Source organism: Melozone crissalis, unplaced genomic scaffold, assembly GCF_028551555.1.
Source record: "Melozone crissalis strain CALT ecotype California unplaced genomic scaffold, PUWL_Pcris_2 ptg000017l_1, whole genome shotgun sequence".
In the NCBI taxonomy this organism is placed as follows: domain Eukaryota; kingdom Metazoa; phylum Chordata; class Aves; order Passeriformes; family Passerellidae; genus Melozone; species Melozone crissalis.
The window spans coordinates 735,724-751,458 of NW_026535795.1; the positions used below are offsets into that span (position 1 = coordinate 735,724).

The 15,735-nt window shown below is 62.3% G+C and overlaps 1 protein-coding gene across 1 annotated transcript; it reads left to right on the forward strand.

The window, feature by feature from the left end:
* The first annotated feature begins 4,011 nt into the window (after nucleotides 1–4,011).
* Nucleotides 4,012–4,995, forward strand: LOC128936135 (uncharacterized). Its single transcript, XM_054274879.1, has one exon. The coding sequence runs from the start codon at nucleotides 4,012–4,014 to the stop codon at nucleotides 4,993–4,995; it is 984 nt and encodes a 327-aa protein (XP_054130854.1).
* Nucleotides 4,996–15,735: the final 10,740 nt, after the last annotated feature.

The window sequence follows — 15,735 nt, forward strand, 5'->3', positions numbered from 1 at the left end:
AAGCAGGGCAGGAAGTTTTGGGTTTGCTCTTGTGTGTGCTTTTCTTCCTTTTCCCAACAGGAAGCGGGGGAGGGGCACTAATTACTTTCAGCTTTCCATCCATAAAATCCTGGAGCCGCAAAAGCAGCTAAACAGTTAAAAAAAAAAAAAAAAAAAAAAGAGCGGTTTTGGGAAGGGACCACCTGCAGGAGTGGGAAGGAGGGTCAGGATGGGTGCCCTGGAGCAGCGGCCCCGCAGCCCCAGCTCGGACAGCCCCAGCAGGGCCCGCACGGCGCTGTCCTGCCCCTTGTGCCAGGGCTGGCACCGCACGGGACCCCGACCCTTCCTGGGGACCCCGACCCTTCCCGTGCCGCTCGGCTCTCTCTCCGTCCCGCGGGGACCCTCGGGACCCCTGCAGCTCCCTCTCAATGGGCTCCAGCTGACATCGGTCAGGCCGGCGGGAGCGCTGTGAGAACCCTCCTCCTCCTCCTCCTCCTCCTCCTCGGCGAGCCTCGCTGCTCTCCCTGCGCTCCCGGCTTTGTGCAGAGCCTGGCCGGGACGCCAGGCCTTTAGAGGGAAGGTACAAACCGGGTGGGGAGCAGCCGAGGCTCCACTGACAAATCCCGCTGGCATTCAAACACAAATGCAGCCTTAAAACACTGGGAAAAAGAAATGCTGCCTGTTCTGAATCACAAAAGCACAGCCCGCTGGCACTCTGCCGCATCTGCTGCCGGCCCTGCCCGGCCCGTGTGCCCTGGGGACACGGCTCTCAGGTGATGTCCCGCCCCGCCCCAGGTGCTGCCCAGCCCTGCACCAGCTGCTGTCCCTCGGCAGGGTGATGAATGTGCTCCGGATCTCTCCTTTTCTGAGCAGCTGCTCAATTTACTACTGCAGAAGTATTTCTCTTTCTCTACCTGAGGGGTTTGGGGCGAGCAGAGGGACCAGGACCATGGCCAGGACACCCTTGGGCCCAGCTCCACACACGGGGGATCCCGTCCGTCCTTTCTCTGCCCCTGCAGCGCTTTGGGGCTCTGGGATGGGGAAACGCCCCAGCAGCTGGGCCTGAGGGTGAGTGAGATCTCTCCTGTCCTGGCTCTGCAGGCATCCGGAGCATCCCAGACGCGCGGAGAAGGAAAGCAGGAGGATTGCATCCATCCTTGCAAAGGCTGAGCTTCATCCCCTCAGTCACTTGGGAGCCGCAGTTCCCAGAATTTCCTTTTTCACCCTTTTCTGTCCCCATCTCCCCCAAGGACAGGCACAAGGCACACCTGGTCCTTGTGCTGTGAGGGACCCCCAGAATACCTCCTCCCACCTCCAGAGAGGCAGAAAGCAAAAAAATCTCACTTTCTTCTCACGTCAGTGCAAACCTATCTGACAGAAATGTTCTCACGATTCTGTGATCTCCTGCATCCCCCTCAGCCTCTGCAGGAGCACTCCCAGCATCTGAGAGCGTGCAGAGGAGGCAGCCAAAGCTCAGCCCTTCCAAAGTGCAGCAGCCTCATTCTTCTTTTGGCTCTCTCCTTAGACTGAGAAAGCTGAAAAGCAAACAGGAGCCGGGCAGAATGCAGGGAAAGGCTGGTTCTGGAAGCTGAGGGCAGGATGCAGGGAGGGAAAGGCCCGTTCTAGAAACCAAGGGCAGGATGCAGGGAGGGAAAGGCCCGTTCTAGAAACCAAGGGCAGGATGCAGGGAGGGAAAGGCCTGTTCTGGAAGCTGAGGGCAGAATAAAGGGAAGGAAAGGCCCATTCTGGAAGCTGAGGGCAGGGCAGCTGTTCCTGATTTGGGGCAGGGAACGATCAGAGAGGCTGGGGTGGCTCAGGGGGTGACCAGCAGGGACACTGTGGCTCTCCCACCGGCCATAGCTGGGATGCAGGAGGCCTCGGGAGTGGGGTGAGGCTCTCCCTGCCCGGCCAAGGGCAGCAGGTGCCGTGCAGGCTCAGGCTGTCATCGGGCAGCACCAGGAAAGCCTCTGTCCATGAACAGCCCTGCAGAAGGAGCGGGCTCACAAACAGACTGCAGGTGCAGCTATTGTTTTCCTGCCCGTGGGCTATTGACATGAGCAACAATCTCAAATTAATCTTTAATCGGCTGATGAACCGAGGGCGTGGGGCTGGGGAGGTGCGAGCCTTCCCGTGCAGATAAAGCACAGCAAGTGCAGAAGGAAGGGCTGGGCAGCCCCGGGGAGGCTGCAGGGCTCAAACAAAGCTGCTGTCCCTCCTGGGGTGCAACGGTGTGGGTGGCAGCGCCACCGTGGTCTGCCCTGCCTGCACTCACCTTGCCTGGCATCCCCTCTCCCAGCCCGTGCCCCTGGCTGCCCCCAGAGCAGCGGGGCAGGGCACAGGGGGATGCCCATGTCACCAAGGGGCACAGAGTGATGCCCACCTCACCAAGGGGCACAGGGTGATGCCCACCTCAGCACAGGGGCACAGGGGGATGCCCACCTCACCAAGGGGCACAGGGGGATGCCCACCTCAGCACAGGGCTGCACCAGCCCCAGCACAGCAAAGGCCACCTGCCGCAGAGCTGGTGTCATTAATTCACCACCTGGGGATGGGCACAAGGGCCGGCAGCAGTGACTGCCGTCCTCTGCACCAGCCTGTGCCCGCTCTGCAGCAGCCGTGCCGTGCTGTAACTCATTGGAGGTGTGCCCAGAAAATCATCAGAAAGGGTTTTAAATCCAGCACAATGCACGTAAGCGCGGATCACCTCGTGTTTTACTGGCTCCCTGGAAGCAATGCGAGGCCTGTTTTACTTTCCCCAGTAAAAGGCTCACGTTTCACAGGCAGGAGATTGGCGGCTCCCGAGCTCATTAGCCCGGGTTTCCCTCCACCTCCGCATTTTCCACGCAGGGTTACGGTGGCGGCGCGGTGTCTGTGGCCGCTCGCTGCCCATGGAGCCCCCCGTGCCCCGATGTGCTGCGGGCCGGGCGCGCAGGGCCGGCGTGCTGCGGCACGGAGTCACTGCAAAGAGCTTCGAGAGCCTGCATTATGTCATTACTCAATTAGCCTGCTGGTAATAGCACTTCATTAGAGAGACGGGTCCTATTCACCGGCCTTAATCCACTTTCTAAAGCCAGGCCTAGAGCCATTGATCACTTTTCCCGCTTTCCTGATGAGGCAGAAAGTGGTTTTGGAGAGCGAGGAGCGACCGTGCTGCGGTGCCAGGGCAGCGTCTCTGAGACAGGGGTGGCAGCCCTGGCACCTCGGGCACGGTGGGCACGGCAGAGCACCTGCCCCTCTCACAAACCAGCCCGTTACCCGGGGAACGAGGGAGCTTCGGTGTCCGGCCATTGGGATGGGCACTGCCCGCCCGCGGCTCCGGCTGAGCGGGCAGGAAGAGCCCAGAGCCCTTCCCGTGTCTCTGAGGGCATCCGCTGCCATCCCGGGGGTGCCAGAGCTGCAGGGAGCTCCTTCCCCTGCCCTGGTTACAGCAGCTGCTGTCTGTGATCAATACTGAATTTCCCCCCTAAACCTCACTTCACAGCAATCACCTTCCATCATCGCTTCCTCAGAGCTGGAGGGCAGCAACGTGGGGCCACGCTGGCTGGAAAAATTCAGAGTTATTGGTAGCTGTGACTCAGATGAGGGCCCGAATGCAGACACTCTGGGAGATGGCAAAAGGCTCCCTTCGAATGCAGAGCATCCCGGGAGGCAAGGGGGGCACGTGCCTGTGGGACAGTCCCTGCTGCTGCTGGGGACACAGGGGGGCTGGCACATCGCACACCGTCACCCACGGACGCTTCAGATCTTCCGCGATTCAAGCAAACACCTTGTTTTCATTCAAAGCCTTTTGCCATTTCGTGCTGCTGGCTGCTTCTCTGAAAGGAAATAGCTGTCCCATAAATAAAGGGTGGTGGAGGGAGGGAGGGAGGCTGGGGGAGCTGTGAGCGCAGACTCGGGAGCTGTTCCTGCTGTGCCCCGGCTCAGGGCTGCCCAGCGCCGGGCAGAGATGGGCCCAGGTACAGGGTGTGCCAAGGAACTGCCGGGGCAGCCCCAGGCGCCCCTCCTCAGCCCTGCCTGCTCCCCGTGCTCCCCATGTTCCCCACGCTCCCCGTGCTCCCCACGCTCCCCATGTTCCCCACGCTCCCCGTGCTCCCCATGCTCCCCACGCTCCCCATGCTCCCCGTGCTCCCCACACTCCCCATGCTCCCCGTGCTCACCATGTTCCCCATGTTCCCCGTGCTCCCCACCCTCCCCATGTTCCCCATGTTCCCCACGCTCCCCACCCTCCCCATGTTCCCCACGCTCCCCATGCTCCCCGTGCTCACCATGTTCCCCATGTTCCCCATGCTCCCCACGCTCCCCATGTTCCCCACGCTCCCCATGTTCCCCACGCTCCCCACGCTCCCCATGTTCCCCATGTTCCCCATGTTCCCCATGTTCCCCATGTTCCCCGTGCTCCCCACCCTCCCCATGTTCCCCATGTTCCCCACGCTCCCCACCCTCCCCATGTTCCCCACACTCCCCATGCTCCCCGTGCTCACCATGTTCCCCATGTTCCCCATGCTCCCCACGCTCCCCATGTTCCCCACGCTCCCCATGTTCCCCACGCTCCCCACGCTCCCCATGTTCCCCATGTTCCCCATGTTCCCCATGTTCCCCGTGCTCCCCACCCTCCCCATGTTCCCCATGTTCCCCACGCTCCCCACCCTCCCCATGTTCCCCACGCTCCCCATGCTCCCCGTGCTCACCATGTTCCCCATGTTCCCCATGCTCCCCACGCTCCCCATGTTCCCCACGCTCCCCATGTTCCCCACGCTCCCCACGCTCCCCATGTTCCCCATGTTCCCCATGTTCCCCATGTTCCCCATGTTCCCCGTGCTCCCCACCCTCCCCATGCTCCCCACGCTCCCCATGCTCCCCACGCTCCCCATGCTCCCCGTGCTCACCATGTTCCCCATGTTCCCCACACTCCCCATGTTCCCCACCCTCCCCATGTTCCCCACGCTCCCCACGCTCCCCACGCTCCCCATGCTCCCCCTCCAGCTGGGGCTGCACTGGGGGCAGTTCCTGCAGTGAGCCCTGGGCTGGGCTCGGGGCACCAGAGCTGTTCCTGCTGCTGCAGGAGCCTTGGCTGGGACAGACCTGCAAAACTCCACGTGTACTGAGGGAGGGCAGGGAGCAGCTGGGTGAGCAGGTGTGACATTGCCAGCCCTGCTCTGGGCGCTGCAGGCGCCCCATTGCCAGCCCTGCTCTGGGTGAGCAGGTGCCACATTGCCAACCCTGCTCTGGGTGAGCAGGTGCCCCATTGCCAGCCCTGCTCTGGGCGCTGCAGGCGCCCCATTGCCAGCCCTGCTCTGGGTGAGCAGGTGCCACATTGCCAACCCTGCTCTGGGTGAGCAGGTGCCACATTGCCAGCCCTGCTCTGGGTGAGCAGGTGCCACATTGCCAGCCCTGCTCTGGGTGAGCAGGTGTGACATTGCCAACCCTGCTCTGGGCGCTGCAGGCGTCCCATTGCCAGCCCTGCTCTGGGTGAGCAGGTGCCACATTGCCAACCCTGCTCTGGGCGCTGCCGGTGCCACATTGCCAGCCCTGCTCTGGGTGAGCAGGTGCCACATTGCCAACCCTGCTCTGCCACCCCCAGCAGGGACAGGCACAGCTGAGGGCTCACCCTGCAGCCACCATCACCCCGTGCCTGCTTCACACCAAGGAGCTGCTCCCAGATCAAAGCGCTCTGAGGTTCTCCGTGAGCAGCTGAGGAGCTCTCAGAGCTGCTGTGACACACCTGGCCATGGGGTTGGCTTGTCCCCATGGGATGGGCTGGTCCCCAGCGTGTCACCATCACCTCCTCGTCACTCACCCTGCAGGGAGGCGCTCAGCGGGGTCTGTGGGCCCTCAGCATCCCCAGCACTGAGCTCCTGCTGGGTTTGCAGCAGAGCCAGGATTGCCGCACGCTGGGTTACAGCAGAGCCAGCTCTGCAGCGCTCCTGCCCCTTGCCAAGGCCACAGGTGACAGCCTCTCGCTCAGTGTCACCGTCCTGGCCTGCGGACGGGGTGATGGCAGCTCTGGCACCGTGCTGGATGCTCACAGTGTGGGAGCTGGGGGCTGGCAGTGTGTGGCCTCTCTGGGAGAGCACGGAGATCCTGGATGTCTGTTATCACTGAGGAGCAGGGAAAATACTGTGATTAAACAGAGGGAAAATAATAATGGCTAATGCTTCCAAAAGTAATTTGGGGAGTCTCAATTTAGAAAGCCAAAATTGAGCTCCCTTGAAGAGACAGTTTTCCAGAGGCTTCTCCAAGGCGTCTGGAGGAGTCATCGCCGTCTGGCACCAGCAGGATTTGCCATTTCTAGGAGCTGTGGCCGGGAAGTGATGGTTGGGATTCCAGCCTGGTGCTGGGGCTGCCCGTGCCCACACAGGAGCTGCCCCACCAACCGGCCCTGCAGCTCTGGGGGGCTCGGGCCGTGCCAGCAGCGCCAGCGCTGCCCGGGCTGGGGCCGTTACCGTGAGAGAGCTTTCCCAAAATAGTCCCTGGCAGCCCTCCACGCTCTGTGCCGGGCCAAGTGTCTCTGAGCTGGCTCCCAGCTCCCCGCAGCCCTGGGAGGAGCGGCCGCTCCCCTCTCCCCTCTCCCCTCTCCCCTCTCCCCTCTCCCCTCTCCCCCTGCATCCCCTGCCCGGGCAGGGCCCCCTCCCCTGCTGCTGCTGCTGCTGCCTGGCTGAACGAGCCTGTGTACATTAAATTGGCACCCTGGCAGGAGGCTGCCATGGGAAGCAGATGCTCTTGATTAGCCCCACATGGGCAGGGCAGGGCTGCCCCCAAGCAGGGCCACCGCGCTGCCCCCCGAGCAGGGACACCGTGCCCGGACCAGGGGCACTGCCCCAGAGGGGTGGCTCAGGTGGGAGCCAAGGGAGGGAGCACATGGCCAGGGCTAGGAGGGCTGGCAGGGTGGGCTGGGAGTGATGCTGTGTGCCCAGTGATGCTCGGGGGAATGGGCTCAGTGCTCAGTGAAATGGGTTCAATGCTCAGGGAATGGGCTCAGTGCTCAGTGAAATGGGTTCAATGCTCAGGGAATGGGCTCAGTGCTCAGTGAAATGGGTTCAATGCTCAGGGAATGGGCTGAATGCTCAGGGAATGGGCTCAGTGCTCAGGGAATGGGCTCAGTGCTCAGTGAAATGGGTTCAATGCTCAGGGAATGGGCTCAGTGCTCAGGGAATGGGCTCAGTGCTCAGTGAAATGGGTTCAATGCTCAGGGAATGGGCTCAGTGCTCAGTGAAATGGGTTCAATGCTCAGGGAATGGGCTCAGTGCTCAGGGAATGGGCTGAATGCTCAGGGAATGGGCTCAGTGCTCAGGGAATGGGCTCAGTGCTCAGTGAAATGGGTTCAATGCTCAGGGAATGGGCTCAGTGCTCAGGGAATGGGCTGAATGCTCAGGGAATGGGCTCAGTGCTCAGGGAATGGGCTCAGTGCTCAGTGAAATGGGTTCAATGCTCAGGGAATGGGCTCAGTGCTCAGTGAAATGGGTTCAATGCTCAGGGAATGGGCTCAGTGCTCAGGGAATGGGCTCAGTGCTCAGTGAAATGGGTTCAATGCTCAGGGAAATGGGGTCACACACCAGCACAGCTCCCTGGGGCAGCACCCCATGCCTGTGGGAGCCAAGCTGGACCTGTCAGCTCCATCAGGCTGAGAGAACTGGGTGAGATGAGGGCTGGGAGCAGCAACACAATGGCTCATGCTGCCAAGGATGACACCCTGGGGACCAGGAAGGCAAGGAGAGGCATGCCCAGAGCAGCTCCAGCATCCAGCACAGCATCCCCAGCCCATGCCATTTGCAGCCCATGGGCAGCACCTGGCCCCAGGCAGCAGCCAGACTGCCCAGCACTGCCCCAGCCCCTCAGACGCTGCCCCAGCCCCTCAGACGCTGCTCCAGCCCCTCAGACGCTGCCTCTCCCCCCGCAGCAAGGGCTGCAGCCCCGTTCCGAGGTCCTGGCCCGGTGACCCTGCCCGGGCCCCTCTGCACGGTGGAGCTGTGGGTTCAGCCTGCAGGGAGAGCCCCGCACGGAGCTCTGTAACCCGAGCACCTTTCCCTGATAACATCTGGCCAAGGGGCCGCTGGCCAGGCCAGGTCGCAGGGGGTCCCTGACCCCTCTGAACACCCCCGGGACCCCGCACCAGGGGCGAGGGGAGACGCTCAGACACTCGTTGGTGCTGCCAGCTTTGTTCCTTCTGTTCTTCCCTTTCACGGTTCTGTCCCCACTTATCTGCTGCCCTTTCCAGCCTCCCCAGCGTGCTTTCTCCAGCCCTGCCAGAAGGGATGGCCATTTCTGTTTCTTCTCAAGGCATTTTTCCACCCACCCTCTCTGGCCCTGGTGGGAATTGTCAGCTTGGAGATAACGAGAAGGATGGATTGTCGTACAGGATGTTGCACGAAGCCCAAGTGCTATTTGCAGGCAAGTTTAATAAGTAATAATAAGGAGAGAGAACTCCAAAGGAAGTAACCTGGTACAGCAGACAAGGCAGATTTATCAAGGCAGGGAGGAAATACTCCCCAGAAATGAATCTGGCATGAGTTCCTGCGCACCAGTCCCACGATCCTGTCTGCCACCACAGGCAACTCTTATCTGAAACAGTCCAGTGTTTAAAATAGACTGGAAAATAAATAGTCTTCCAGCACGACTGATCCTCCAGAGCCTGCAGTTCATCCCAGCAGCATTTACAGTTTTCTCTGGAGTGTTTCCGACATGTACTTCAAGACCTTCCAACTCTTTTCTCCTCCCCTGCTTGTGACATTAATGAACCTTCAGGGATTCTCAGGGCCCATTTTATGTGGATGTATTTTCAAGCAGCAGAAGGAGAGGGGTTCCCAGCCGGGGAGGAGGCAGAGTGGCTTCGTGAGGCGCTCGCAAGCAGGAATCCATCAAGCGCCAGGGCTGAGCGTGGCCGCGGCAGCTCGCTCGCGTGAAGTTGTTTAATGTTCATTGTTCACGGCCGTGTCACCCTAATAGAGTATTTTATTGTTTTTCCAGTTGTACTTAAACCCATCATTCATTATCCCGCCCGGCCAGCCAGTGCCTCACCTCTAATTGATGACACCAGACGAAGTGCCTGGTCAAAGTTTCCAGTGTCTCCAGCACAGCTGGGACTGGCTCCCTGCCGCCCCAGCCCTGCCTGGCCTGGGAGTGACCTGAGGGAAGGGGGACAGGGCCACAGCAGCTCTGGCTGCTCACGGCGCGGCTCAGGGAGCAGGGGCTGCGCAGCAGGGCTGGCACGGGCACCGGGTGGCCCTGGGACGGGGCACGAGCCCAGAGACGCCCCGGGGGCCAGGGTGCCACCAGCACCCCCGGGGACGTGGGGAGCACCAGGCTGGGGGGCAGCAAACCCGCGGGGCCGTGCCCACCCTCCTGCAGAGAGAGTGCCCGGGGGCACGGCCCTGGCTTGGCCGAACAGCAGCGACCAGGGAGCGGGGCTGGCACAGGGGAGCCCCAGGAGCCCCGGCCCTGGCAGCAGGGACCTCACACAGGCGGCCCTTGGCTCTGACAGCCCCTGGATGAGCCCTTTTGGCCAACTGAGCCACGTCCCCATGCTGTCCCTGTGTGCCAGGCTGTGCCTGTGTGCCATGCTGTGCCAGGCTGTCCCTGTGTGCCAGGCTGTCCCTGTGTGCCATGCTGTGCCAGGCTGTGCCTGTGTGCCAGGCTGTCCCTGTGTGCCATGCTGTGCCATGCTGTCCCTGTGTGCCAGGCTGTCCTGTCCCTGTGTGCCATGCTGTGCCAGGCTGTGCCTGTGTGCCATGCTGTGCCATGCTGTCCCTGTGTGCCAGGCTGTCCCTGTGTGCCAGGCTATCCTGTCCCTGTGTGCCAGGCTGTCCCTGTGTGCCATGCTGTGCCAGGCTGTGCCTGTGTGCCAGGCTGTCCCTGTGTGCCAGGCTGTCCCTGTGTGCCATGCTGTCCTGTCCCTGTGTGCCATGCTGTGCCAGGCTGTGCCTGTGTGCCATGCTGTGCCATGCTGTCCCTGTGTGCCAGGCTGTCCCTGTGTGCCAGGCTGTGCCTGTGTGCCATGCTGTGCCATGCTGTCCCTGTGTGCCAGGCTGTCCCTGTGTGCCATGCTGTCCTGTCCCTGTGTGCCAGGCTGTCCTGTCCCTGTGTGCCATGCTGTCCCTGTGTGCCATGCTGTGCCAGGCTGTGCCTGTGTGCCAGGCTGTCCCTGTGTGCCAGGCTGTCCTGTCCCTGTGTGCCAGGCTGTCCCTGTGTGCCATGCTGTGCCAGGCTGTCCCTGTGTGCCAGGCTGTCCTGTCCCTGTGTGCCATGCTGTCCCTGTGTGCCATGCTGTGCCAGGCTGTGCCTGTGTGCCAGGCTGTCCCTGTGTGCCAGGCTGTCCTGTCCCTGTGTGCCATGCTGTCCCTGTGTGCCATGCTGTGCCAGGCTGTGCCTGTGTGCCAGGCTGTCCTGTCCCTGTGTGCCATGCTGTCCTGTCCCTGTGTGCCAGGCTGTCCCTGTGTGCCATGCTGTGCCATGCTGTCCCTGTGTGCCAGGCTGTCCCTGTGTGCCAGGCTGTGCCTGTGTGCCATGCTGTGCCATGCTGTCCCTGTGTGCCAGGCTGTCCCTGTGTGCCAGGCTGTGCCTGTGTGCCATGCTGTGCCAGGCTGTCCCTGTGTGCCAGGCTGTCCTGTCCCTGTGTGCCAGGCTGTCCCTGTGTGCCATGCTGTGCCTGTGTGCCAGGCTGTCCCTGTGTGCCAGGCTGTCCTGTCCCTGTGTGCCATGCTGTCCCTGTGTGCCATGCTGTGCCAGGCTGTGCCTGTGTGCCATGCTGTGCCTGTGTGCCAGGCTGTCCCTGTGTGCCAGGCTGTCCTGTCCCTGTGTGCCATGCTGTCCCTGTGTGCCATGCTGTGCCAGGCTGTGCCTGTGTGCCAGGCTGTCCCTGTGTGCCAGGCTGTCCTGTCCCTGTGTGCCAGGCTGGCCTGTCCCATGTCCTACCCCGAGCCCCCTCAGTGCCCCCAGCCCCAAAGGTGACAATGGCACCAAACTGAGTGACCACCGGTGTTTGCTGGAAAACAGGCAGGGAAGGAACTTCCTGCTCTGTGTACGGCCTGACAGACTCTCTACAGTAGTTAAAAGGGACAGCATTAAAGAAAAAGAACTTAAACAACCCCAAAGTGAAGGGCCTGTAATTTATTTACTCCCCTCAATGAATACTGGTTGCAAATCACTGTATAAAAATAACTCCTTTCTCCAACTTTTGATCTCTGATATTCCTGTATTTCCCTGGGGAAAATGTAAATCTATGAACTTATTACTAATGTTTCCTGTCCCTGACAGTGGAGCCAGTTGATATTTTACTTGAGAAGCCGAAGAAAAAAAAAAGGCAGCATAAACTTAATGACTGCAGACTGTTTCCAATCTTAGTTTCACTTTTCAGATGTAGAGTTTCCATCTTACAACAGGGAGAAGGAGATTTTTAAATAAAACATGATTTAACTTTAGCCAAACTTCCTCCTAGTGTTTATGCTTTTGGCTCGGGGTCGGATCCAGTTAAAGCCGGTTCCCTTTGAAGCAGCCCCGGCTCATCCCTGCTCACCGTCAGCACGGCTTGCAAATTGTCTGTTCTGCTTCTGGATGGCAGTGCCCCGGCCTGGCTGCCCCTGCCCTCCTGCCCGCCCTCCTGCCCTGCCTCGGGCAGCAGCACCAGCCCCTGCTCACCCACGGGGGCACGGGCTGGGTGGGTGATGCTGGGGTGGCACCTGCATTACCTGGCAGGGTGGGTGACACTGCAATGGCACCTGCACTGGCTGGCATCCCCTGGCACTGCAATGGCACCTGCACTGGCTGGCAGGGTGGGTGACACTGCAATGGCACCTGCACTGGCTGGCATCCCCTGGCACTGCAATGGCACCTGCACTGGCTGGCAGGGTGGGTGACACTGCAATGGCACCTGCACTGGCTGGCATCCCCTGGCACTGCAATGGCACCTGCACTGGCTGGCATCCCCTGGCACTGTAATGGCACCTGTGCTGGCCACTGCATGCCCAGCTGGAGAAAAGCAGCTCCATGGCACTGCTGCCCCAGCCACGGCCCTTCTGTAGCCCCAAAGCCATTTGCAGGAGTGGCCAGTGGGGAAGTGCAGAGCAGGAACTCAGGGATTCAAATGATATTTGGAAAGTTTCCAGATTGTCTCATTTCAGTGTGTTCCCCCCCAAAACGAAACACGTCTCCAGTTCACAGCAGCCTTGGCTTGGAAGTGCAAGCTCTTTAGAGGCAGCTCTGTTGCCCAGGTACAGAAAAATCCCCAAGCTTGTTCAGGTTTTTTCCTATTTCTGGATAGAAAAAAATCCCCCAGAAATGTCAGAGCAGAGGAGAGAGCGTCCTGGCAGCAACGGCGCTGGGGCTGCAGGCAGAGCAAGCCTGGCCCTCAAAAACGGCCCCTCGGGCATGTCCCTGCTGTGCCCATCCCCTCGGGCATGTCCCTCCTGTGCCCATCCCACAGAGCCAGGGATGGCCCCAGGGAACCCTGAGATCCTCTCCTCACTCTGTGCCCACCCTGCAGGGCCCTGACCCTGGCACTGCCCGCTCGGGGCTGGAGCTGCCCTGGGCACGGGGAGCTGCCTGTGCAGGGAGCTCAGCTCCCGCAGGAGGAACTCGGGGGCTGCTCTGGCTTCAGCCAAAGCACAGGGAACAAAAGGAACTTGAACGGGGTCTGAGTTGGGCTGTGCACCCTGGAGGGTTCCCGGTGCCTCTGCTGCTGTCAGATACACGGCCCCGTGACTGCAGAGATGTTTAACATCCCTCTCATTGTCTGCCTGGCACCCCGGGCTCCTGCAGGGACCCAGCCAGGCCCCAGGCACGTCTGCCCCGTGCCATCCCCTGGCTGGGCTGCAGCAGCGCTGGGGCACCGTCCCCTGCTTTGGGGCACGGTAGGAGGCAGCTGGGAGCGCTGTGCTTTTATTTTCATTTCCCCTCATGGCATGCACGGCTCGACACAAACCCGCTTCCCAAACACGGCCAGGCCACAGGGACAGGGCCACAGCAGGTCCTGGCAGCACCCTCGGGGTCCAGCAGCACCCACAGCACATCCTGGCAGCATCCACAGGGTCCAGCAGCACCCACAGGGTCCAGCAGCACCCACAGGGTCCAGCAGCACCCTCGGGGTCCAGCAGCACCCACAGCTCTGCACAGCCCCTGCCCCACGCCAGCCAGGCTTTCCTGCACTGACCCTTCCATGCCCAGACGGGCCAAAGGAGAGAAGGAAAAGCCCCGGGAGGAAATGCCCATCCCCGGCAGCCTCAGTGCAGTTTCCTCTGCCCGGCGGCCAGGAAGGGCTCCAGTGGACAGCGGGGCCATGAGCCACGTGCGGGCTCATCCCCCAGCATGGAATTCCCTCCGGGCCCTAGAGCGAGCTGGGAGCCCGGCTGTGTGGCTTTGGGATGAGGCTGTGGTTTCCCCGGAAGGTGTGGATCAGCAGCCAGGCAGTGGGGAGGGGTCTCTGCACCCTGTCAGGGGAGGGCCTGGCTGCTGGGGAACAGAGGTGACAATTCCCCTGCTGGCTGCTGGGGAACAGAGGTGACAATTCCCCTGCTGGCTGCCGGCCTCGGTGGCCGCACCAGGACAGGAGCAGAGGAGCGGGGGTGCTGTGGGAGGTCTGGGATGTTTGGGTTAATTCAGCCTGGGGCTTTTGCTGGGGCACTGGGCACTCAGAGAGCACAGGGCTCCACGGGCAGCCCCTCTTCACCCCCTTGATGGGGCACCGGGCACCACGAGTCATCTGAGAGGTTCTCCTGTTTCCCCACAGTCCGAGGCTGCCGGTGTAGTGGAGCAGGGAGTGTGGGTGAGCAGGGACCCCCTGCCCCCCGAGGGGCGCAGCCCCTGCCCCACAGCCCCGCTGCACCCCGGCCGCGCAGCCCGCTGCTGCCGGGAACGGGAGCTGGAACGTTTCCTGCATACCAGCGTTAGCAGGAATGTTATTTACCGAGCGAGGGAGAGGTCTGACAGCCGAGAGCGCTCCCGCCGCCTCTTCCCCATGTATGGCCGTGGCCGGTGTTACTCAGCAGGATGCGGCACAGACGGAGGCACCGGCCCGGCTCCGGCTCCTGAGGGCAGCGCTGCGGGACGGGCCCCGCTTGTCCCGGGCTGCCCAAGGGCTGGGGACACAGCGGGACGGTCCCTGCCCTCCCCGGGCTGCCCAAGGGCTGGGGGACACAGCATCACTGTCCCTGCCTGTCCCGGGCTGCCCAAGGGCTGGGGGACACAGCATCACTGTCCCTGCCTGTCCCGGGCTGCCCAAGGGCTGGGGGCACAGAGGCACCGTCCCTGCCCGCCCCGGCTGGGCCGGGATCGCCCCTCGGCATCCCCGCGGCTCTGTGGGAGCGAGGGGACACGGGTGGGACGTGACGGCCAGCACGTGGCCCTGGGGATGCACCAGGGGCTGCCTTCCCTGGGATGAGAGGGATGAGAGGAGCATCACGCCGAAAAGAAACCCAAACCCACCCTTTCCCTTAATAAGCCTCTTTCAGCTCAAAGCAAATATTTTTCTAAAAGTGGGATTTCACTTCCCATTTGTATTTCTGACATTTGTTGCGAACTGACAGCGTGTTCAAAGGGAAACGCTGTTTCCCGAGCCCGCGGACTTTTCCCAGCCCCGGGGAAGCCCGTGCGGTCCCTGCCGCGCCCGGGGCTGCCGCAGGTGGGGGATGCCCGGCGCCCCCCGCCTCCTCCTCCCGCTCGGATCACTATCGGTCACGGAGGGGCGCATTCCCTGAGCCACGGGCACACCCCAAGGCCCCGCTCTTCTCCCGAGGGCTTCAAAGGCCTCGCAAACAGGAATAGCTGCAGAGTTGAGTCAACAGAGCCTCCTGTGCCGGGGGCCGGGCACGGCGGTGCCGGTCCCACGGCCCTGGAAGCACGCCTGCTGTCCTGGCCGCCGTCCGCCGTGCTCGGACAAGCGATTAAACACAGGCTCTGCTCCTCTCCCGCGTCCGACCCCGCTGCTGCCCCCGCTCCTGGAGCCTCTCACTGCCCCCCCTGCCCCGCGGTCCCCGGGCCGTTCCCGAGCAGCCCCCGCGGCTCCCGAGCAGCGGGAAGGGAAAGGGACGGAATCGGCCCCGGGCAGGAGGCGCTGCGAGGGCGGCCGAGCAGATGCGAGCGTTTCCCAGCGGTGACTGGCCGGGGAAGTTCAGCGTGACTCATGTGCTTCCCCGGGCTCTGAATCGCAGCGTTGTGCTGAGAAATCACAACCGCGCTGGCACGGGCCCGCACAGCCACGTCCCTCCGGGTGCCCGCAGCAGCGCAGCCTGCTCGGAGCCCGAGGGAGGCGAGGAGAGCAGCAGCCTCCTCCTCCTCCGGGGCCGGGCCGGCTGCTGCGGCAGCTCAGGGACCTCAGGGCTCTCACCCAGCCACTCCAGATCGCCTCTCCTTGCCTTGGCATCCCGGGCAGCGACACAGCGCCCAGGCAGCCGTGCATACGTACGTGTGCTCCCTCAGCAAACAAACCGGGAAAAGGAGCCAAGAGAGAGGAGCCTTCTGGCGGCGCCCCTCTGCCAGCAGCACACCTCCCGCGTGCCGAGTACACAGTTTATTTTCCTTCCCATTAAAGTCTCCGCACCAGCCTGGCTCTGGGAGGCTCAATTTATGCGCAGAGCCCTGGGTATATTATTGCTAGCGAGAACAGAGCGCGGCAGTCAGCGCGGAGGCGGCTCCGGCCGAACAAGCCGCTCTTTGGTTTCGCCGAGCGGGGACGGGAAGTCCCCGTGCAGACACAAAGTCTGGGGCTCGGGGCCGCGGGGGCTCGGGGCCGGGCAGAGCGAGGGGAGGCGGCTGCTCCGGGGCTGGAGC

Bases quoted from the DNA above. Each gene is read 5' to 3' on its own strand.
- LOC128936135 (XM_054274879.1), top strand. From the start codon at position 4,012: ATGTTCCCCACGCTCCCCGTGCTCCCCACGCTCCCCATGTTCCCCACG.